This window comes from Berghia stephanieae, chromosome 2, assembly GCF_034508935.2.
Source record: "Berghia stephanieae isolate SIO BIC M18660-M18661 chromosome 2, UCSD_Bste_1.3, whole genome shotgun sequence".
In the NCBI taxonomy this organism is placed as follows: domain Eukaryota; kingdom Metazoa; phylum Mollusca; class Gastropoda; order Nudibranchia; family Aeolidiidae; genus Berghia; species Berghia stephanieae.
In genome coordinates this window covers 128,591,477-128,614,612 of record NC_088361.1, presented here as the reverse complement: position 1 = coordinate 128,614,612, position 23,136 = coordinate 128,591,477, and the positions used below count along the sequence as shown (strand labels likewise).

General features: G+C 34.5%; 1 protein-coding gene and 1 long non-coding RNA gene across 2 annotated transcripts; both read left to right on the top strand.

Annotated features, from left to right (window-relative positions):
- Positions 1–2,611: 2,611 nt before the first annotated feature.
- Positions 2,612–18,687, top strand: LOC144964127 (calcitonin gene-related peptide type 1 receptor-like). Its single transcript, XM_078898061.1, has 12 exons — positions 2,612–2,787; positions 7,158–7,577; positions 8,588–8,921; positions 9,198–9,301; positions 9,970–10,061; positions 11,226–11,376; positions 12,768–12,918; positions 13,372–13,432; positions 15,762–15,831; positions 16,554–16,636; positions 16,890–17,025; positions 18,610–18,687. The coding sequence occupies exons 1-12, from the start codon at positions 2,743–2,745 to the stop codon at positions 18,685–18,687; spliced, it is 1,725 nt and encodes a 574-aa protein (XP_078754187.1). The 5' UTR covers positions 2,612–2,742.
- A 469-nt stretch (positions 18,688–19,156) lies between these two features.
- On the top strand, positions 19,157–23,114 carry LOC144966596 (uncharacterized). The gene is made up of 2 exons (XR_013644244.1): positions 19,157–19,190; positions 21,712–23,114. It is a non-coding gene; the product is annotated as an uncharacterized LOC144966596 (long non-coding RNA).
- Positions 23,115–23,136: the final 22 nt, after the last annotated feature.

Genomic DNA, 23,136 nt, shown 5'->3' with positions numbered 1-23,136 from the left:
CCCAGGTTTGAGAGTTTTTGCCAAGATCAGGGTAATTTAAATCGAACGATGTTTGAAGGACAAGTTTTCTGGCCCGATTTTTAAATACGTGTCTATCCGAGTGGGCAGTTAATTGATTAAAGCTATTAACATTAAAAGTCAGACTGTTCCTTGTAAGATTAATGAACTAATCCCTACCACCAAATCAGAGAGGGAAAAAATCGTTGAGAAAATAATTTAGTTATTGGGACTTTTCTTTCAAGGGATAACGAGTTAGAAGAACTGAGTGACAGGCTTGGTGTGGACAATAAGAAGTGAATTTAAGTAGTTGGGAGCAGTATAGAGAATATATTTAAAGCTTAAATGCATAACATGCTAGCTTATATTCTCCATGGAAGCCAATGAAAGTATTCCACCAAAAAATGTGGATGATCATTATTTTTCGTCTGGGCGATAATTCATGCTGTTCTGTTTTGTGACAATTGCAGCCTTTCCACCGAACTCTTTGGAGCTCATAGAGGTGGGAGTTTCAATAACCGAGCCTGTTTGAAAAACAAAAAACAAAAATAATAAATAAATAAATAGATAAATAAATAAATAAAAATACATTAATAAATAAATAAAAAAATAAATAATAATAATAATTATAATATTAAAGGAATTTAGATATTTCTTCATCAATTAGATACGAATGTTACAGATAGTTGTAAATTTTGACATTTTTGTTTCTTGGTGTTGCATATTCATCAAAATATAATAAAAGCCAAGGTCCTTTACAAATAAGATTTTAAAATGACAACGTTAAAAACCAAAAGATCTTGTTGTTATGTCTTAATTTTTATCCTTTAAAAAAATTTGTTTAGTTTCATCATCGTTTATAATTATAGCTTATTCCTGTCATGCAGAAATTGATTGCAGCGCCGCTCGCCTTCGTTGAATTCATGTTAATCGAAGGAATATTATGTGAATATGGCTGAGTTTCATCAGCGTATCAATGATGACATATAAAACTTAACGATGTTGGAGGAGAGGGTGGCGAAATGGTTAACTTGAATTGTCCAATTGTCTAAATTAAGAGTGATTGATTATGAAGACTTTTCATTGAAGAGAGCTTGAAAAGTACTATTCCTCAAATAGAAACCTATCGAGTGCAATCTCGATGACACCAGAGAAATCCTCTTTTGTGTTCAAAAGTATCGCGTGATCCACAGTGTTGTAGGCTTCCCTGAGACCAAGGAGTAGCGACATTGCCAGGAGGTTCTAATTTTTTTTATATATAAAGGAGTAAATATGAACATTTAAAATACGCATTTCCACGAATTTACCATGCTTAGTGAGCTTCCCAGTGTTTCATTGTTCCATCCACAGGATATATTATAGAACCATATTTCCATGTCATACAATACCAGTCACATGTTAGTATGCCGTTTTGTACTAACATATGTACAATATCCACCACTTCCCATAGCTAGGTGTTCATTCACACCTGAGTCAAGTGCCTAGCCCAAGAACACACAATTTTCCAAGATCACTGTCATCAACACGCTTAACATTGCTTGACTTTTGTGACAACACCAGAATGACACGGACTACTGAGCGACCGCTGAGTGTCTACCTTCATTGTGGACGCGATGAGTGAGATTTTGGAGCTGTGACATGACCAATATACGGACCAATATATAAAATCATTTTTTCAATTCAATTCAATTCAAATATTTATTTATTGTCGGCATTTAAAAATGTTTCATAGATAATGTAGTCAGGCTAATATAAGCCTTTGACCGACATAGGTTTTAACACATAGTGCATAAAAATACATAGTAATACATTTTCCCTTAAAAACATTCCCTCACCAAGATTCCAATCATGACACACAAAGAATCGTTTACAATCGTTTGATAACCCTTGAAATAAGATTTAAATTTGACACAGATCTGTAGTTTAAAAAAAACAGTCATGATTAATTGTTTTTCTTTTCAAGCAAAGGTGAAATAATTTGGAAATATGGGTTGCTCTAGCGATCAATTTACAATTGAAGTCATGGCTGATATAATTTTGCCAATGCATGGCTCTTGTATCCAGGTTGGTATATGATCTAGTACACGACGTGTGTCTGGTCTTCGAGGCTTTTCTTTTCATTTTTGATTGTCCAGAATTCCCATGAAAACCACGTGTATCCGGTCTAATTGTTATTGTTATCTAGGGGATTATATGAGTTTATGTAATTTTCTGAAATGAGAGACTTTGTTTTTGTTCAGGCTCTAGCTAATATCTGTTGCAATAATTTGTGTGTGAGAGAGCGATCCGGATTTTAAATAAGGATTAAACCTGTCTCTTGCATTAGCGATAAACCGAGTTTTGACAATAAATAAGCAAACGAAAAATTTTAGCAGCCAGAAGTCGGCATGCAAATGTTTGAGATAAGATTATGAGCCGCCTTTTCACCTTTGCCTCGAATGAAAGGACCCTTATCTTTGCAGGCTAGGTGTGAAAGTTTGTGGGGTGGTCTGAGTGCAGGCAAATCTCGTAGTAGGGGTTGAGTATTCTAGTTTGTGGGGTGGTCTGAGTGCAGGCAAATCTCGTAGTAGGGGTTGAGTATTCTAGTTTGTGGCTATGGTTTTGGAATTGAATAGAGGATAGAGAAGAGAGAGTAGAAGTGGTTTAGGATGATTTCAAAAACTTACCGTCATGACATATGCATGGATTATTTTCCTGACAAAGGGATTAAATAACGGTGATTAAAACGCTAATCTGAGTTCAAAAATGCAAAGAACATTCACTATTTTCTCGTTGGTGTCAATATATTGCGTAAGTCCATTGTAAACGAATTATTATCATGCCTTAAAGATTTTTGTATGTTTGATTCAATTTGAAGTAATCTGTACCATGACATTAAAACTTGTTCCTTGAAATAAACAGTCCATATGTGCGACGATCGCATTGTATACATCATTTATTCATTTTGTAAGTTTAAAAACAATCCGACGATCTTAGTATAAAGCTTACGACTCACATTTTGAGAACGAGGATATAAAATTGAACACATGAATGAATAGAGGGTTTGGTTCGACGTGAACATATCTATATGCAGGTTTGATAACCGAACGCAGTTATGAGCTTGTTTTAACATTGTTGTAATAGACTATATTTTGCGTTGGTTTGAGAGTATTTCCATTACAACTACAACCATGAGACCATGACAATTTGGATTATCAGACCTGCAAATAAGTGCATGTCCATGTTGGTTTAGTATGTTGCAACTCCAGAAAACAAAAATTCATCTTGATAATTAAGGTTTAAAAAAATCAGAGATAGATATATGTAAACGAATATCTAGAACCAAATGACATTATTCATAACAACATTCTAAAATAAATCAAGAACGCAAAATGTTGAAGTATTAATAATTAAATGAACACCACGGCGGAGAGGGCAAAATATGTTTGTAAAAATGCAAATCTAATCAAACTACATTATGATTAGTTATTTCTGTTTCCTAATAGGAACACATCGAATTAACCTAGTGATGTTAAAATACATTGATTTGAATAATATTAGTCTAGTAATTATTTGGCTGCTTGATTTGGGATTCGCGTCGTTAAAACCTTCCAAAAGTCTGAAGTTCCAAAAGCTTGACACATCATGTCATAATATCTGGTAGCTTTCTTTTGTTGGTTCCGATGTAGAGCGATGCTTTCTCAACCAATCAGGTACAAATCAAGTATTTTATATATCCGGTCTAATTCACGTCACAACTCATAAATATACGTGAAGTTCTTCATAACCGTTAAGCTCATAGAGCAGTAGTTAATCCAGGTTTATGGGGCGTTAAAGTACGTGGAATAGGGTTCTCGGTGCTTGAAATCCCTCGAGAATGTTTTGGCGCAACTCTAATACTAATACTACTACTACTACTACTACTACTACTACTACTACTACTACTACTACTACTACTACTACTACTTACTACTATACTACTACTACTACTATATACTACTATACTAATAATAATAATAATAATAATAATAATATATAATAATAATATAATAATGCTGATGAATGATGATGATGATGAAATAATAATAATAATAATAATAATAATAATATAATAATGAATAATAATAATAATAATAATAATAATAATAATAATAATAATAATATAATGATGATGATGATGATGATGATAACAGCAATAGGAATAATAATAATAATAATAATAATAATAATAATAATAATAATATAATATAATAATATGATGATGATGATGATGATGATGATGATGATGATGATGATGATGATAATAATAATAATGATATAATAATAATAATAATAATAATAATAATAATAATAATAATAATAATAATAATAATAATAATAATGATGATGATAACAGCAATAGGAATAATAATAATAATAATAATAATAATAATAATAATAATAATAATAATAATAATAATAATATAATGATAATAATAATAATAATAATAATAATAATAATAATGATAATGATAATAATAATAATAATAATAATAATAATAATAATAATAATAATAATAATAATAATAATAATAATAATAATAATAATAATAATAATAATGTCAAACACTAATTCCCATTTAGTTGAGAAATGTATTTTTAGCCAAAAACAGTGAAATGCATTTCCCTTTAACAGTACGCTAAAAAGCTGGTTTGTATTCTTTGTGCCTGTCTGAAACTAGACAACATTTTTATTTTGTAACGATGAAAATTGGGGAGCAGGCACTTGTGAACAAATCTAAAAGAAATGAATTATGTAGTTCCAGGAAAAGCGAAAAGTAGGGTAGGCACGAAAGATTCTCAAAATATCGGATTTCCTAGACTGGGGGCCGATTGTAAGACCTCGGCTGTTTATTCGTGATAAGCTAACGAAATACCACCCTTTAAAGTTGTGGTCAATTCACCCTCAGAAATTTAGACTTGATCAGCAAATGTAAATGAATTAAGTTTGATTCGCTAATAAATACTTATAAAATACAATTGGTACGACATCCATCGCCTGGTTGAGACAGAGGGAGACAGACAGACAGAGACAGAGAGAGACGGAGAGAGAGAGAGAGAGAGAGAGAGAGAGAGAGTGAGAGAGAGAGAAAGAGAGAGAGAAAGTGTGTGTGTGTGTGTGTTTGTGTGTGCGTGTGTGTGTGTGTGGACGCACTAGCCACTGAGCTATTCAGCCATACAAAAAATGGCTTTCAAACTTTACCACTAGCGCGGACTCTCCTCTCTCAACTACATTACATTGGGATTACAGTGAGGCTAGCTCACCCAACTAATGATGAACAGTGACGGGTATTGAGAAGTGCTATATGAAGACAAGAGTAAAAAAAAAAGTTCGCAGTCTCAGTTAGCTAAACCCGGGATCCAACTGATGTAAAACAGTCCAACGGATCATATCCGTTTTGACATATCAAAGGCAAATAGTTGCCGTGGATAGTGCGTCATCAGAGTAAGTCCAAGTGATGTTTGGTGTTCCTCGGGGTACAGTTCTAGGACCCTCCTATTCTTAATCTTAATTTATATTAATGATATGACAGAAAGACTTACGTAAGGAACCCAAATAGGATTGTTTGCGGATGCCAACATCCTCTATCAAACAGTAAGAACGAAAATGACACAGACGTTCTACAGGCCGACCTAGATAACTTACAGTGCTGTGAAAAAGAAAATAGCACGGAATGCCAATCTCAGAAGTGCCAAGTTATAAAAGACGTAAGCAAGGCGAAATATCTAGGAGCAACAATAAATTGGAAGGATCATGTAACCAACAAATATATCTGGCAAAAAAGCAAACTCTACTTCCTCATAAGAATCTTATAGGACAGCAGGAGAGAAATATAATAAAATTATCAAAAAGTCTTCATTAGTCCTATACTAAATTATAGCAGCTCTGTCTGAGACCCTCATCACAAATTAGAAATCCAAGAAGTCGAATGCAGGACAGTCAAATTTATTAATCAAAACTACAAAGGAAAAAATCCACAAAACTGATTTATTTCTTAAACGACCATGTGTAATTGGCTCCCAAAAACAGTCATTAAGTGTTAGACCGTCTATGTTCTCTGTGTGCAATATTCCGTCGATGATCCGGCCAGCTTATAGGCAATCCACAATTTCTGTTTCCATGATGCGATTACTGTTGTTGCAAGATAATATCTCCCCACATATCCTTTGTCTTTTCACTTTGTAAATATCGCCTCCCATAATCCATAGGCTAAAGATCAGGTATTGTGGCTACTGATCTTTGTGGATGAAATAATAAAAATAACAAAAACAAAAAGAAAACAGAAAGGATTCCCGGGATGAAATTACCTCTCAAGAAATGGGGACAGAGACTACAGATGGCTATCTAAGCTGGATAAATCGTTATTGGAGAATTACTGGAGCATTACTAAAATTGACAAAGAAATAATTGATCCTCGATTTTTTTTAATGGGTGGGTTAAATTCGCTATAATAATTACCCCTAACAACAAACTGGAATATGGTTTTAAAAACATAATACTTTATTGAATGTTTTAAGCGTAGATAGATATATCAAATTATTTGTATTTTTAGAAAAGTGAACTCATTAATATCTGTTACCATTACGTCATACGGATGGTTGAATTGCTAAGAAATTCTATTCTTTGTCTTGAACTACTGACCCCCTTTTCCGGGGCGTTCGTGTGCAGATACACTTCATCCTATCTATCATTTTTGGATGAATAAATCTATTCTTTTTTATCACCGCTGATATGAGCTAAAAGTGTCACAAAAACTGTAAAGACCCACCAAGAAAAGCAAACAATTGTATAATTTGAGAGAAGATGGGTGGATGTGAGAAAAAGAAAGGATCATAACCGATCCTTTGAGAACTTGGTGGTTTATTTTTGATATTAGGAGTCCGTCCTTTCAAAAAACTTCCAATCCACATCCACACGATAATTTCGGTTAAGATATCTCTCCAAACCTAATTATTCTATAAGGTCCGGCTGTCACTTTGTCGAAAACTGATATATGTAACTTCAGCTTTAGAGAAATAGATTGTCTGACATTTCTAATCAAACTGTGCTTTCCGACTTAACATGTTAGGTTATTGAAGATCAGATAGATGCCGTTCGTTTGATATAAATAACATTTTCTTCCCACTTTTACTTACCACAGCATGCCTTATTGAGAACTGCAGATGGCACCGCACATCTGAATACACAAACATCCTACAATGGACTACCAGTATGTAGAGACAGGATAGGCTACTTCCACCCAGAAGACTTCCGCGTCTCAACATGTTCCATGTGTTTCGTCTACCTCTTCCCGACGTTTCCTCTCTTCAAACAGTTTCTTATAAACGGAACCGCGGTCTTAGTAAAAGCGATTTCCAACGATGTGGAGGTTACGCCAATCGTGAAATCCCTCGATTCATCACCTTATATTGTTACAACAGAGTCTGGAGCAACAAAGAAGAACTCAAATCTCAGGTCAAGCAGAAATTCTAAACAAAGGGAATCATATTATGCAGATCAACATAAAAGGCAGTCATTTGTAATTCTAAGGCCTAATGTCAGGAAGGAGAAGAGTATTAAGGTATGCTCATTTTCTTATTTTTACTCTCACTATTAGACAATTAGAGTGTTCCTGATAGTTCATAGATTACGATAATTGATCAGATCACAAACCAAATTTGTTACGCCTTCGAACAATTTAGATCTAGACCCTACCAAATGACCACAAACAAAAACGTTTTTTTTTTCATTTTTATACGTGGTTTTGCTATCGCTAAACAGAACACATCTATTTCAAGAGAGAGAGAGAGAGAGAGAGAGAGAGAGAGAGAGAGAGAGAGAGAGAGAGAGAGAGAGAGAGAGAGAGAGAGAGAGAGAGGGGGGGGGGAAAAACGTAAAATTTCTCATCGAGAGAGTTAAATTGTTGATATTTGAAAGAATGGAAGATCTATATATAGATCTTTTTTTTTCGAAATTCAATTAATTGAACCCTCCCTCTTCTCTAGTATGATTAGAAGGGACTATTTGTAGCGCAAAGCATCAGCCTCGCTGCATGGATAAGACTGAAATTTGTTAAAGCATCCATTTTCACAACATGCATTGACCTTTCTCAAGTATTTCACAAACAGAAGGTCACGAGTCTGAATTTAAGAGATAGTAGTGATGCTCTTATTGCTCTAAGGGAACGACTAGAGTGTTGTTATTACTGTTGCTTTCTCATTTCTGTATAACAATCACTATCGGACAAAGAACCTTTTTCAGCTAGGCCAAAGAACCTTTTTCGACTAGGCCAAAACTTGTAGCCAAAGACACAAGAGGACGAAGATAAAATAAACTATTAACTGCCGCACTCCGAAAAACTTGTATTTAAAAATGTGACCAGAAACTCTCGTCCTTTAAATATCGATCGATTTAAATGACCCCATATTGGCAAAAACTGTCAAATCGAAGTCCTAGGTTTGAGAGTATTTGCCAAGATGAGGATCATTTAAATGGATCGATATTTGAAGGACGGGTTTACTGGTCAAACTGTTTAATTCGTGCTTTTTTTCAGAGTACGCAGTTAACTGGTTAATATTTCATAAATTTCAGGAGATTTGTCGCTCATTGACATCCTCTCAATGCCGCAGATGGCAGCAGTGTTGTCGTGCTGCCAACGAGTGCTGTGATCGTCAAATGAAACTGACCAAGACCCATTCACAAGACAATAAGCTTGAAACTAGATCCTTTGTCTTTGCTGAAGATGACTCTGTCCTAAGCAGCAAAGATAATGATGTAGACCAAGATGATTACAGCCAACAGACCAATAGCAACTCGTGCCCAATGACATGGGATGGGTACTCTTGTATTCCAGACACCCAGGCAGGCGTGTCTGCATATGTGGACTGTCCGTCATTCATATCTTTGTACAAACTGTCTTCATCAGGTGAGCAATTTAAAAGTATGCGATTTAATGTGATACACATGGATAGTCGTGGTCGTTTAATAGATTAATGATTTTTTGATTATTTGAGTTTTCTATCGCGTTAACCGTTTTTAAGACAACCCATCCGTATTTCGATCATTATTGAAAGATAATTTTAATTATCGCTTACTCAGATCATAAGAGATATGAATTTATTACACATATGTCCCTGCCCTATGTTGGAATCTAAATTAACGTTGATCATGATATTTTCCAACTCTCCGACACCTGCTTCAGCCAGTGCCATACGCCAGTGTCTCCCAAACGCTACCTGGTGGAAGAGTCCTGAAAGCCGTCTTGAATGGACTGACTATTCTGGATGTCTTCCCGTTGACTTTGAGGTAATCCAATATACAATGATATATTATTGTCGGTATGAGATTTATTATTCAAACATTCTGAACCTGTTGAGAAAAAACTCAGTCTATAGACTCATTTCATAGTTTTGAAAGTAAAAAAAAATATAACAAATAACAATTCCGTTTATTCAAACCCAAGAAATTATTTCCTTAGGGTCTCCCGATTTATCATCACGTTTATTTGATATTTAAAAGATATTAGATATTATTAAATGCATTTGGTATACATTATATTTTTTAACGGAATTAGAAATTATAATTTATAATAAATAATAAAATAAATGACAAATAACGGAGTGACATTGACAAATTACAATCCTTACAGTTTTTTTTGTTTCATGGGGTTTTGACTCCAAATACTAGCTTTCCCCCCACCACAATGATATCAAGCATTCACCTTCACAATTATAACTATGTTGAATATAATATAGATGGTAAATTGTTCTTTTTTCTCTGATTTCTAAGCGATAATATCCGGGATTTTATTTATTTCATTCCTTTTTTTCAGAACTCATATTGCCACTGCAATTTGTATTTTGAGACTATGTTCACAAATTTCAGTCCATGGACTTGCATGGACGTTTTGATTTTAATGGCCTGATTTAGTCTCTCTATCTTTTTATTTCATGCCAACACAATTACTTGCACAGTCTATGAAGGTAGCCCAGATTCTGGCCATCGTGTGTAACTGCATCAGCATCGCCTGCGTCGTGCCTTCTCTTCTTGTCTTCTTAATGTTACGGTAATATGATCAGAAATTTATTATCTATACTACCATCGACTTGTAGTATATGTTACATGATTATGTAGAATTAAATGATCTATGTATTATTCCCCCGACAGACAATAAGGAAGATATGTAACGATTTTTATCCTTTACACATCCATCACACATCCATTTTTTTCCATTGTGACTTTAATAGTATGAAAATATTACTTCGAGAATCTAACTAAAATCATACAACTTTCTCTATGCAATGTGCAGTTTTATTTACATTCTCGAGAACAAAGCACTGTATTTTCTTATTTATCCAAGACAGGGAAGACAGATCCAGTGTAAACACACGATTAAATTTTGCAACTAAAGCATTAGAGAAATGGAGGACTGAATACACAGGATAGCCACTTTTTAATATATAGTCTATAATATTTATGATAGCTCAATGAAGAATACAATAGGATTCAATAGTCGTAACGTCACTTCCTTCCTAATGACGCATGGTAACTTAGTAACACTGGCTCTAAATTATCGGAACAATGGCGGACGCCCGTATGAAAAAAATTCTCCGGCGAGTATAAAGCGTATCCAGAGGGAAAAAAACACATACATTTGATCATGTTTTGACTTTTACACATTCTGATCACAAGACATATGAAACGTTCCAGCCAGCATGAAAAATGAAACGTATTGATTTTCTTTGTTTAGAACCAAGATGGCCGCCATTGCCATGCGGCGTGACATCAGACTATTGAATCGTATTAGCCAAAGACCCAGAGACGACGCAGACATCTAGTTTATTCCTTATGTTCGCCATTCAATTTGAATTTTCTTTTTAATGGTCTACGAATCAATTTGATCCAACAAACATTTAATTTGCCAATGAGTATTATGTTTGCCTTGGACGAAATCTTGATGCAAAATGAGAAGCAATTTAAAAAAAAGTCTGTTATGCTTTTTATCCACTTTTTCATGACGCCATGCTAATATATATATATATATATATATATATATATATATATATATATATATATATATATATATATATATATATATATATATATATACCTCTAATCAGGATATCACCATTTTCCAAACTGGTTGTTGAGGACGGATTTTTTTCTTTCTTTAAATGTACACTTTAGGGGCTAATTCCACTATTTATAAATTTATTTTCACTTCTCACAGCCCGTTACGGCGACAGCCACGTATACAACTCCACATCTCCTTGTTCGTTGCTATGTTGTTGTCCGCAATATTTGGGTTGCTATGGGAACGCCTAGTCATGTATGACATGCTGGTGACGACGTTATTACACAGTTTTGTGCACACTCATCCTGTAAGTAGTTTTCTTTGTGATTTCATTATCCATAGAAATTTGTTTCATGATACATGTATCTCTTAGGAGTATAAAACAGGCATTTTGAGATTTAGAGTGCTGTTATAAAGTTCTAAATCCGCTTTTGACGTGAGAGTCTCAATGTTCTGTCTTACTTAGTTTAAATTACAATAACATTAAGCAAGACCCTGGAGAGAAATCCTCAAAAGGAAAATTATTATGAAGCCAATGCTCATAAAAGGTGTCATTTAATAAAAATTGTAAATTGGATATGAGCCGATCATATTATTAGCACTTGGGGAGGGTAAACTGGATGTGTGCTTACAGTGTCATTCTGTTGCGTGGAGTAAAGTTAACCTGAGCTAACTATGTTACCCTTGTGTGTTGAATAAATGAGTTCTGTCAAATAGTCCATTTGGTGATCGGTGTCTTAAAGTTATCACCTGGTGTGAATGTAACCTAATAAAATTTTGTTAAAATATAATCAATGTCACGCAGATCATTTAAAATAAGTGTATAAGATCGCCTCCTTTTCTTCTGTTCTTGGATGATGGTAATTTTAGTTATGACATATCATTAAAATCTAATAAATATTGAATTGTTCGTCTTTGGACGTTTTCCAAAACTGCTAATTGTCATTTGAAAAGAGAATGCCAAATGCGATTCCAACATTGGTCTTACTACAGATTTATAGATATACCTAGTGTATGGAAAATTTCTCTATTCCTGTTTTCAAAACTTCTAATATAATGCCTAAAGTCTTGATACGTTTGTTAATTCTTGTATTAATATGATCGTAAAAATTAAGAGCGCGGTCAAAGATCAATTCTTTTCATTCGCATCAGTATATCTAGTAGATATACAAAGGATTGGTTTTACCAGCACGCAGGATTTCACACTTTGATTTGCTGAATTGTAATAGCCCTTTCTCAGACCAATGCAAGAGTGAATAAATATCAATTTGTAAAATGTTCTAATTTAAATAAAGACGATGAGTAATTTTTTGTATCATCAGAACATATTTTACATGTTGAGTTGATGGCTTCAGGCAAATCATTTATATATAAAATAAACATAAGGGGCCCCAAGTCAGTGAATTGAGAAATGCGGCAATTAACAACAGGTCTAAAGTGTGAATTTCATTTCCTACAATAACTCTCTTGCTTCTATTTATTGTAATGAATATTTTAAATAAATAAATTATTCCCTTTCTCGTATGTCAACTGAATAAATAAATATGAATTAAACAAAATTATAGCATAACATAATATGAAAAGATAAAAAGATAAAAAGAAAATCACATAAACAATTAAATAAATAAATAAAACAAAAAATAAAAGTATTTTGGATATAACTTAAGTCTGAGAACATGTATCACTCCGTCTCCTCAGAATTCATGTCGCTTCCTTAACATGGCAGCCAGATTATCGGACACATTTACTTTCTTCTGGATGTTCTGTCAGGGTTTCCATTTACAATGGCTGATGATTCGCTCTTTCAAACCCTTCCACGCTCTGTCGGCTTTCTCTCTCATCGGATGGGGTAAAGACGACCACCTCAAACAATAACACTGTCACCAACACCACCACCACCACCGTCATCATCATCATCATCATCATCATCATCATCATCATCATCATCATCATCATCACCAACACCACCACCACCACCACCATCATCATCATCATCATCACCATCACAACCACAAACATCATCACCACCACAGCCACCACCATCACCACGAAGACGACGACGACCACCACCACCACATCATTATCATCATCATCATCATCATCATCATCATCATCATCATCATCATCATATCATCATCATTCATATTATTATTATCATCATCCTAATTATCATCATCGTCATCATCATCATCATCATCATCATCATCATCATCATCATCATCATCATCATCACCACTACACACGCATCTACAAGTGTTTTCTTTTTCTTCCCCCCCCCCCCCGATCCTTTCTTTTCATTCAGGTGTTCCAAGTCTCCTTATCATAACTTACATCACTGTCAGATTGGTCTACTATGATGCAGAGTAAGTAGACGGTCTCGTCTTTTCAACGTGAAATATCGGAAAAAGTGTTCAATGCAAAAACGCGTTCTCTTTATGAAGAATATATAATAAGCATCAGAGCATGAGATATAACGGTATCAGAGAGTCTGATGAATGACGATTTTTTTCTCTTGTATTTTTCTTTTTGCGTTGTCCAGTAGGTAATGTATCATAAAACATATCCAATTGTTGTTTTTTTTTAAATCAAGCTTACAGTTTAATGTCAAGAATGGATTATATTTCAATAAAATTAAATACAATCAACGTTATACATGAATGTTGTATAACGTACAGTAGAATCTTGATAAAGCCAACACCGCCGAACCAGAAAGGTTGGTTGGTGACTGTTGATGTTATCCATTATCAATGGTAAACTCTTAGATAACGAACATAAAATTTGGGACAAACAACGGATTGTGAATTTAAGCAGAGTTGCCGGGAAAGAACTATTTTCATTCGATATTGTACCCACCATCATTTAATAAGGGCAGATTGGTAAACAACGTTGTCTGTGTAACTTGGTACATCCTCTGTTGATTTTTCTGTGTGGCCCAACATGAAGTGTAAGCCACTATAACCTCTGACCCGTGACACAGCAACATACAGTTGTCCGTGTGTGAAAACAGGTTGTGGTAAGAAAATCAACTGCGAAAATAAACCTGAAGTAGCAGACGTGAGCATAGTTGAAAGACGTTCCTGGGGAGGCCTTCCGAAAATCCTACAAAGGGAAACAAATCAAATAATATTCCCTCAACTAACCCCAAGAAAAAAAATAAAACCTAGTACCTTTAACTAACCCTAATAGTAATAGGAAAAACAAACACCCTAGCACCTTTGCTAAGACTTATGGCTAACCCTAATAAAAAAAAATCCGATCTCGAGCTAACCCTAATAGAAAAAAAAACTGCTTTGCACTACTTTTCAATACTTCACAAATCAAAATGGCGGCCGAAAATCAAAACAATAGTCAAATTAGGAAATTTTAAACTTTCACAAATCTATCAAGGTCTGTTCTAGAATTTTTTTAAATGCTTCTATATGATAACAAATTGAATAAATAAACGTCTGACAAAAGATCAACGGTGAATGAAACACCACAGATGACTTCCTGCTGCTGTCACTAATGATTTATACTTATACCGACATCCCTTATTTATTATTTTTTGTATTTATTCTCAATTCCATTGTATTTATTTTCCAACAACAGTCTACACGTTTTTATATTTGATTTTCTAAACGGCATTACACAGTTCCTCCCCGCCTCCCCTCTTTTCACTTGATTAATTGCGCACCTTTTAGAAATATCTAGTATTCTATTTTAATTCGTGCTTCCTTACAAAGGAGCATACTATTTCCTGCCAACCAATGTTTTGTTTATTCATCTTAACTACGCCACTACCACAATATCTCATTCATCTGTGGTGTTTCATTCATCCTGTTTTGTTGATAAAGGGGAAACCCGAAACGTTTTGTAATTAAATTGAAGCTTACATTCAATTTCACATTATTTTTGATTGACTCAAATAAGCACAATGTTCTCCACAAGGCTATATTTTTTAATGAAAGGATATATGCATTGCGAGCATCAAAAATATAACTGCTCTGTTATACTGAGGGATAGACGTACTTCAACACAAACTGGAAAAGTTATAACTTTTTTTTATCATCTTCCTTTCTACTAGCGCCTAAAAGTGTACGCACACTGTAGTCTAGACTCTTCAATCTTCAATGGCATGTATATATTTGCAAAAGGCCTCACGGGCCAATCACAGCAAATGTTCGGTTACAGTCTAATCAAAACAGGGAACAGTCACAGATTACTTTGACGAGAGAGAGAGAGAGAGAGAGAGAGAGAGAGAGAGAGAGAGAGAGAGAGAGAGAGAGGGGGGGGGGGAGGGAGAGGGGGAGGAGAGGAGGGAGAGAGAGGAGAGAGAGAGAGAGAGAGAGTGAGAGAGAGAGAGAGAGAGAGAGAGAGAGAGAGTGAGAGAGTGAGAGAGAGAGAGAGAGAGAGAGAGAGAGAGAGAGAGCATTAAAAACTGTTTTGCAAGTTTCCAAGCATTCAACGTCCGTTATGTCCAGTGGCAGGATATTCCAGGGATTAATTTTCGTGGGGAAAAACAAAACAAAACAAAATCATATATATATATATATATATATATATATATATATATATATATATATATATATATATATATATATATATATAATATATATATATATATATATATATATATATATATATATATATATATATATATATATATATATATATATACTTTAATCATGCTCTTTCCATCTATTTTTGTTTCAGTCCTTGTTGGATTCAATCTACCGGAGCTTTTGAATGGATCATAGATGGACCAACCATGGCATGTATTGTGGTGAGTCTCGATGGTGATATCGGTGATGATGATGATGATGATGATGATGATTGATGATGATGATGATGTTGGTGTAGTTGATGGTATGTTGATGATGATGATGATTGATGATGATGTATATGATGATGATATAATGATGATGATGATAATAATGGTAATGATATAGCAATGAAAATGATATGACGATGATGATAAATATGATAATATAATATAATAATATAATATAATAATAATAATAATAATAATAATAATATAATAGATAATAATAATAATAATAATAATAATAATATATAATAATAATAATAATAATAATAATAATAATAATAATAATAATAATAATAATATTAATAATAAAATAATAATAATAAGTAATAATAATAATATTAATAATAATAATAATATAATAATAATAATATATAATAATAATAATAATAATAATAAAAATAATAAAATAATAATAATTAATAATAATAATAATAGTAATAATAATTTAGTAGTGGTAGGACAATAATAATGATGATGTTAATAATAATAATAATAATAATAATAATAATAATAATATTAACAATAATATAAATATAAAATAATAATATAATACATAATAATAATAATAATATAATAATATAATAATAATAATAATAATAATAATAATAATAATAATAATAATATATAACAACCTTATTATTAATTCGATAATGATAATACCTTTATTATTCTCACAGGTTAATTTGGTATTCTTGGTCATCATTCTAAGGGCTCTTTGGAACCAGCTGGAAGCTCATCCAGATGACATTGGCCCCGTCAGGTAAATTTATAATTAATTGTGGTAATACGTGGTGATTTAGTACAGTGGTATCCACAAGTGAGCCTGTCGATTGACTGCTCTTTCCGCCTAAGTGCCTGTTTTTATCATGAAAAAGATTTTTTGCTATCAAGTTCGTCGCTCTTACCTTTTTTTCTTTCACATTTTAAAAAGCCAGATTGTTTTTCAAAGTTAAGCAACATCGTTGTGAACATTTCCCACCTCCAATCAAAAAGTTCTTTACTTATGTCCACAGACGTACAGTTCGTGCACTCTTCTTCCTCATTCCTTTATTTGGGCTACAACAGTTTTGTATCATCTACCGTCCCCACGTCACAGATACTAATTACATTGTCTATGACGTCATCAGTGCCATCATCGTCAACTCACAGGTCGGAAAATAGATTTGTCTGATTTATTCTCTAAACATGGGGATCCCGATAGCTCAGTTGATAGAGCACTCGCTTCACACTCAAAGGGACCGAGGTCGATCCCAGGGGCAGTCGAGGTTTGTTTTTTTCTGACCCTCCTGTCCAACCAGCAGTGATTGGGTAGCTAGATATGTTAGATCTGGCGGAAAGTACTTTGCGATAGACTATCGTCCTATCAAAAGGATAGCAAGCAATTGCTATTGTCCGTTTCATGCTATAGAAACCGGGATGAACTCCGGCTCCACGGGCCTAATGGCTCTGAAGGGCTATTTTTAAATCTAAACATTCCAATTTTTAAAACATCTTCCAAAGAAAATTATAAAAATGAATAGGAGTACACTCTACGTGTAAAGCGCTTTGGGCACATAATTTAATGGATATTGCGCTATTTTCTGGACCAGGATTTGTGTAACTCACAAAATCCTATTCGGCTGAATTCTCGGCAAAAAGTAAAGTGGATTTTGCAAGAGTGCTGGTTAAAAAAAATATGACGCTAATAGGCGACTTGTGTTGAACAAAATGAAAATCTGCTTCCAAGTGGCCTGCTAGAGGATAAAATGTAACATTGTGGGATGCTTTTAAACAAAAATATATATTTATCAAATGCGTTTTTATGAAGCTGTGTGGTCTCGTGGTATGACACTCGCCTTTCGATCGGAAGGTCATGGGTTCGAGTCCTGCTCGGGCTGGCGCATAGTTGAGTCCTTGGAAAAGGCTCTTTGCTCAGATTCTCTCCCTGTACTCAGGTTTAAAACGAGTATCTGGCCATTAATGATTTCTCTGTCACTCTGTCGAAAAAATTGTAATATCGCCGAAAAGGCGTATTGCCTCGTCCAACATATTAAGTGTTGCTGTTTTCCAGGATTTGAACACGTTTAGTGGATATTGCGCTTTAAAAAATCTTCATTAAACAAAGTGTTAAAAATACCACACCAAAACACAAACAGACACCGCCATCAATCTATGTAGTACTTTTTTAAAGTGTGATGACCTTATCATGAAATGTGATGTCTCTGTAACAGTAATCGCTTTTAATAGGAAAATATACGTGCAATAAATGCTCATATCAACCTATCTATTTGACACATTACAACTTGCCAAATACATTCTAATTAACCAAAATTAATTTAAAGCTTTTTGTAGTTCATATAAAGCAAATGATTACATGCCACGAAACCTAACTCATACAAACTAATTACTATTTTAAGGCCAAACCTGCCAATTTTCTATTTCAGCCAGAACATTTCAGACCAAAGGAAGTTTAATAATAATAAGCGATGTCAGAGTTAAAATAAATGTAGGGAAACATTAAAAAAAAAACCCACCCAGACTTTCCTGCATTGTGGAATGCTTATGTGTTTCCAGCGCTTGCTCCCGGGGTATATTAATTGGGAACGTGTTCGAAATCCAAAATGCAGGAAAAAATTAATACTGTAATGCTAATGTTAACGAGTTCTAATAACGATTCAATTCAGTTGTCCATGAGCATTCTTGCTTTTATTATTATTATTATTTTTTTAACAAAACATTTTTCTTGTCACACAGGGAGCTCTGGTTGCCATCATGTTTTGTTTCTGTTTTTTTTTGTTTTTAAGGGTTTTACGGCGCTTGCAACACATTTAGGTTATATCAGCGCCAGTAAAAAGGAAGAAAATGGGATAGTTAAAAGTTCTAGAATTACAATTAAAGCACCCAAGAAAAAGTAAGACAAAGGGGAATTGAGAACAAATAGGGATCAGATGTAGATTCCAAGAGCACACCACCAATGTACTTAGTTTGAAATCACCTACAAGTCTCATCCAGACACAAGCACAAAATCCAACAAAGAGGAACACACTCAAATGCTTACATTATACATTCAAAATAAAAATAATAATACATAACAGAGAGATGATTTACAAGGAAAAAAATATCATCTCCCAAAACAATAACTGCATTTGACTGTTTCCCTCCCAGCTAGGATTCCGGCCAGTGCCAGGACAAAACCAAGTAATCTCATTCCGAGACAAAGACAGAAAGCATGTTGGATAACAGATATAAGGGGATAGAAGACACAGTATGTACCTCCCTGCCCGCTATGGGAGGTCAGGATCCCCACCCAGATGTTTTGTTTCCTAAACGAAGAGGTAAGTAAAATTATAACCGCTTGCCTAAAGATTTCATGGTGTTATATTTAGGCTTTCTTTCTTTTCTTTTTGTTTGTTTGTTTAATTTAGGTTACCTAATTTTGGTTTGATTTTGGGTTTTCCTTTAGATATTTCAAGTGAAGCACACTATATTATATATCCTGAGTATAATACAATTCCTCTATTTAACACAGGCCTCAACACCTTAGATTACGTTTTGTATTCTGCACACTCCTCTAAAATGTGCTCTACAAGGGATCTCAAGCCAATAACAACGCTTAACATGACGAAATACGAATCCTGTAGGGTGCTATTGCATTTTGTTGTTGTTGCTGACATAGATAACGCTGTCATCAGCTTAAAGCTTATTTTTACACCCGAGTACGATGAGATAATTCGACAAAAGAACTTTCTCTAAAGACTCAACTTTGCGTTGCCCAGAGCGGGACTCAAACAGTGACTAAAAGGTCTGAAACTGTGTCCTATTTAAGGCCACAAGGCAACATTATAACGTAAATACATTCCAAAACGCCTATAAAATTAAAGGGTTTTGAATCGTCCAAATCTTAATTTTGGACTGCTATGACAATGCGAATAGTACATAATGATGTCTTGCATGAACTTATTAAATAAAAATAAAGTAAAGACAATTGTTTGTTTTTGTTTTTAAGGGGTTTTACGGTGATTTCAACACTTTTAGATGAAATGCTATCGAATAACGTAGATTATAAAGTAGTAAGTGTATTTTCATATATCTACGGTGAACAAAGGGACTCTGGTGAAGCGTTAAGAAGTCAGGCACAAAAGTATAAATATCCAACTGCGTAATGAATTCTCAAATTTTGATGGATCCTATTCTTGTTGAATAAATGTGCGCAGCCATTTTTTTTTTTGATTATCCCCAAGACGAACTTAGATTATGTAAAAAAAACTAATAATTTGACCCATCGTCTCCAATCGGCATTATGCTAACATTTGAATATTTATTCAAAATATGAAACTTGGGTTACTTTTATAATGGCTTATTGAAGTCAATAAATTCTATATTATAGAGTGCGAGAAAAAAAAATTACAAAAATTATTACGCTAATTTAATACGAAGTAGAAATCAGAAATATACAAAAATTTACAAGCAACAAAAACAAAATCTGAAGATAATTATTGCCAAGTTTAATAAAAAAAATACTTTATTGATTGAGAAACTTGCCGGTTATACCAAAGACGTATAAAAATCACGATATCGAAAGTTTTCAAACTTGCGTCTTGTTTTAGTTTTAGTACTGCAGTGTTACTATTGTAAAAAGACCGCACGGGACAAAGTCTGGAATACGTTAATATTTGTTTTAACAATGTTACACAATTGTCAGTACGGGCAAATATAATATTCGATTCATTTCTAAAGATGAATGGCCTCCAATGAGTCCTGGTCCAATGGATCGCGGCATTTGGTCATTGATGTCCAACATGGTTTATTACGGTCGTGCAACAGTTTACAGATAAGCAGAGTTAAAGGAGTAAATTCAAAATGCATGGGATGAAATCACAATTCAAGACAATAGACAATAAATTGGATGATGGGGGACAAAAAGGGTTACGCACAGTATTCAATCAAAATTGGGGATCGACGGATCAAATCAAAATTTGAGAATTGCGTCATATTCGAAATGGCAAATTTGAGGTGCGTCAAATTAATATTTTTCAAAATAGTTTTATGAAAATGTGTACATAAAGTTAAATAAATTGTTTTGATTGTGAAATTTCAGACATGCATCAGTTATGGTCTGCCAGGAACATGCTTCTAAACTATTCCGTTTGTTTTTTTCTCGCACCCGATATTTTCTTTTAGTGACAAATACAAACATTTCACATATCCAGTGCATCAAATCATTAAAAAATATATATAGTTTTGAGAAGATATGCCACAAATAGCCAATCCTTTCCCGTGCGTGCTTCCTGTATTGTATCTTTTACTTCATCATCCATGCAAACGTCCATGAGACTGGACACCAAACTGGACAGCGCTGCCCAATAAATGGTCAGTCCATCTGATTTAAATCTAGACTCATCGAAGTCTTGCCACCCTTAGAATATGACGCTAGTCTATCACAAAAGTACTCTTCGCTAGATCCTTGTTTGGGGGACAAAAATTAAGAATCTGGAATCGGCATAACAATGCAACGTTCAATCAGATGCTCTCCAGTAAAGCGATTCTTTGCCACGTGCACATGTGGGGCAGGTGGAAAGTCTCCACCGATGAGGAGTGTCGCTATTACACAGGTTCTAGACCTCGAATTCTATATTTTTTTCAAACACAGAGCACTGCTACGTGTAAACAGAGTGCAACAAGTCATTGAGATAAGTGGGGTCTTTCCATAAACTAAAATATTAGAAAACAGTTATACCACCACTTTTCCAACCACACGAGCAGCTTTCTTTATCAATATAACCAAATAAACGTGTACTAAAAGAAATCAATAATCAATACATTGTATTTTCCACAATATTTTTTCCCTCATCTAAGGTCCAGACGCATGTGAAGCAATCTCTAAGTCGTTGGTTTGCTAAGGTGAAGGCACCACACCAATATCAACAGGATCCAGTCAACGCCACTCACATTCAGATGACAGCAATACATCGACCATCTGTCATCTCTACTGCTTTACACACGGATTAGACACGTAAATGTGATAAAGCATCATTGTATGCCCTTTTTTAAAACAACCTAATGCAAACAGATCTAAACCATGTACGCACAAAACTAAAGGAAATAAGTCGAAGAGCAAAAGATGTGAGATTTCAACGGATTCATGATCACTGCGGCCTCATAGATAATGAAATGTCAGATACTTTGACCAGAATGGTATCCGAGTCTGAAGAATGAAAGGAGAAAACTTCTATGAAGTTGACGAAATCGAGCCAATCATCAAGGACCAAGCTAACTGATACAAGACAACACGAGCGTCAATAAAAGTGACCCCATCAAGCTCCTTCTACATAGAAAAGACTTCTGGGCCTGTTTTCATGAACGCGGACTAGCGCTTAGTCTCTTTTTTTTAGTCAAGGACTTGAAAACATCGGATTTCATGTGAGCTGACTAAGCTAGTCCCAGACTAAAACCACGGCACCTTCGAACTAAGTTTGGCCAAGTTTTAGTCATTTGCTGAGGCCGGACTTCAAGCTTAGTTACTATGATACATCATAGCTTAGGCTTAAGACTAGCAAGTCATTTACTAGACTAGTAAATAACTAAATCTAGTCCTGCTTCATGAAAATGGGCCCATGTCTCACTGTTTAGACTTCGATCAGAACACAATCGACTGAAACATCACATGCACACGTTTTTCAAAACAGAAGAAACAGGCGTCTGTGATTGTGGTGAAGGAGAGGAAGACGCCAAATATTTCATGTACTCCAGATCTGTATGGAACAGAAAGAGCGAACTTTTGGCCTGAAATCACACCTCTGCAACTAAACTTCAAAAAAGTGAGAGGAGCAGGCACTTATGGCGATAATTACAAGAAATGAAGTGAGTAGGAAAGTGCCAGGAGACAACAGAGAATAAAAACTTCGCGGCGGCGATGGGGCTCGAACCCGCGACCTTACTGGTACAACTCCGCCTGGCCGGGAAGATCATGACTCTACCGTATGAGCTATCCACGCAGTAAAGTCGTGGGTTCGAGTCCCCATCGCCGCCGCGAAGTTTTTATTCTCTGTTGTTCTCTGGCACTTTCCTACTCAGTTCAATTCTTGTTATTGCAACTAAACCACGTGGGTTCCTCGTTCCTTCATCAACAAGACATTCAAACACAAAGACTAAGAAGAAGAAGAAGAAGAAGAAGAAGAAGAAGAAGAAGAAGAAGAAGAAGAAGAAGAAGAAGAAGAAGAAGAAGAAGAAGAAGAAGAAGAAGAAGAAGAAGAAGAAGAAAAAAATCAGAAACGTGAAATT

Bases quoted from the DNA above. Each gene is read 5' to 3' on its own strand.
- LOC144964127 (XM_078898061.1), top strand. From the start codon at position 2,743: ATGCAAAGAACATTCACTATTTTCTCGTTGGTGTCAATATATTGC. The intron at 12,919-13,371 runs GTAAAGACGACC...CTTTTCATTCAG, and splicing joins TTTCTCTCTCATCGGATGGG to GTGTTCCAAGTCTCCTTATC. The intron at 13,433-15,761 runs GTAAGTAGACGG...TTTTTGTTTCAG, and splicing joins TTGGTCTACTATGATGCAGA to TCCTTGTTGGATTCAATCTA.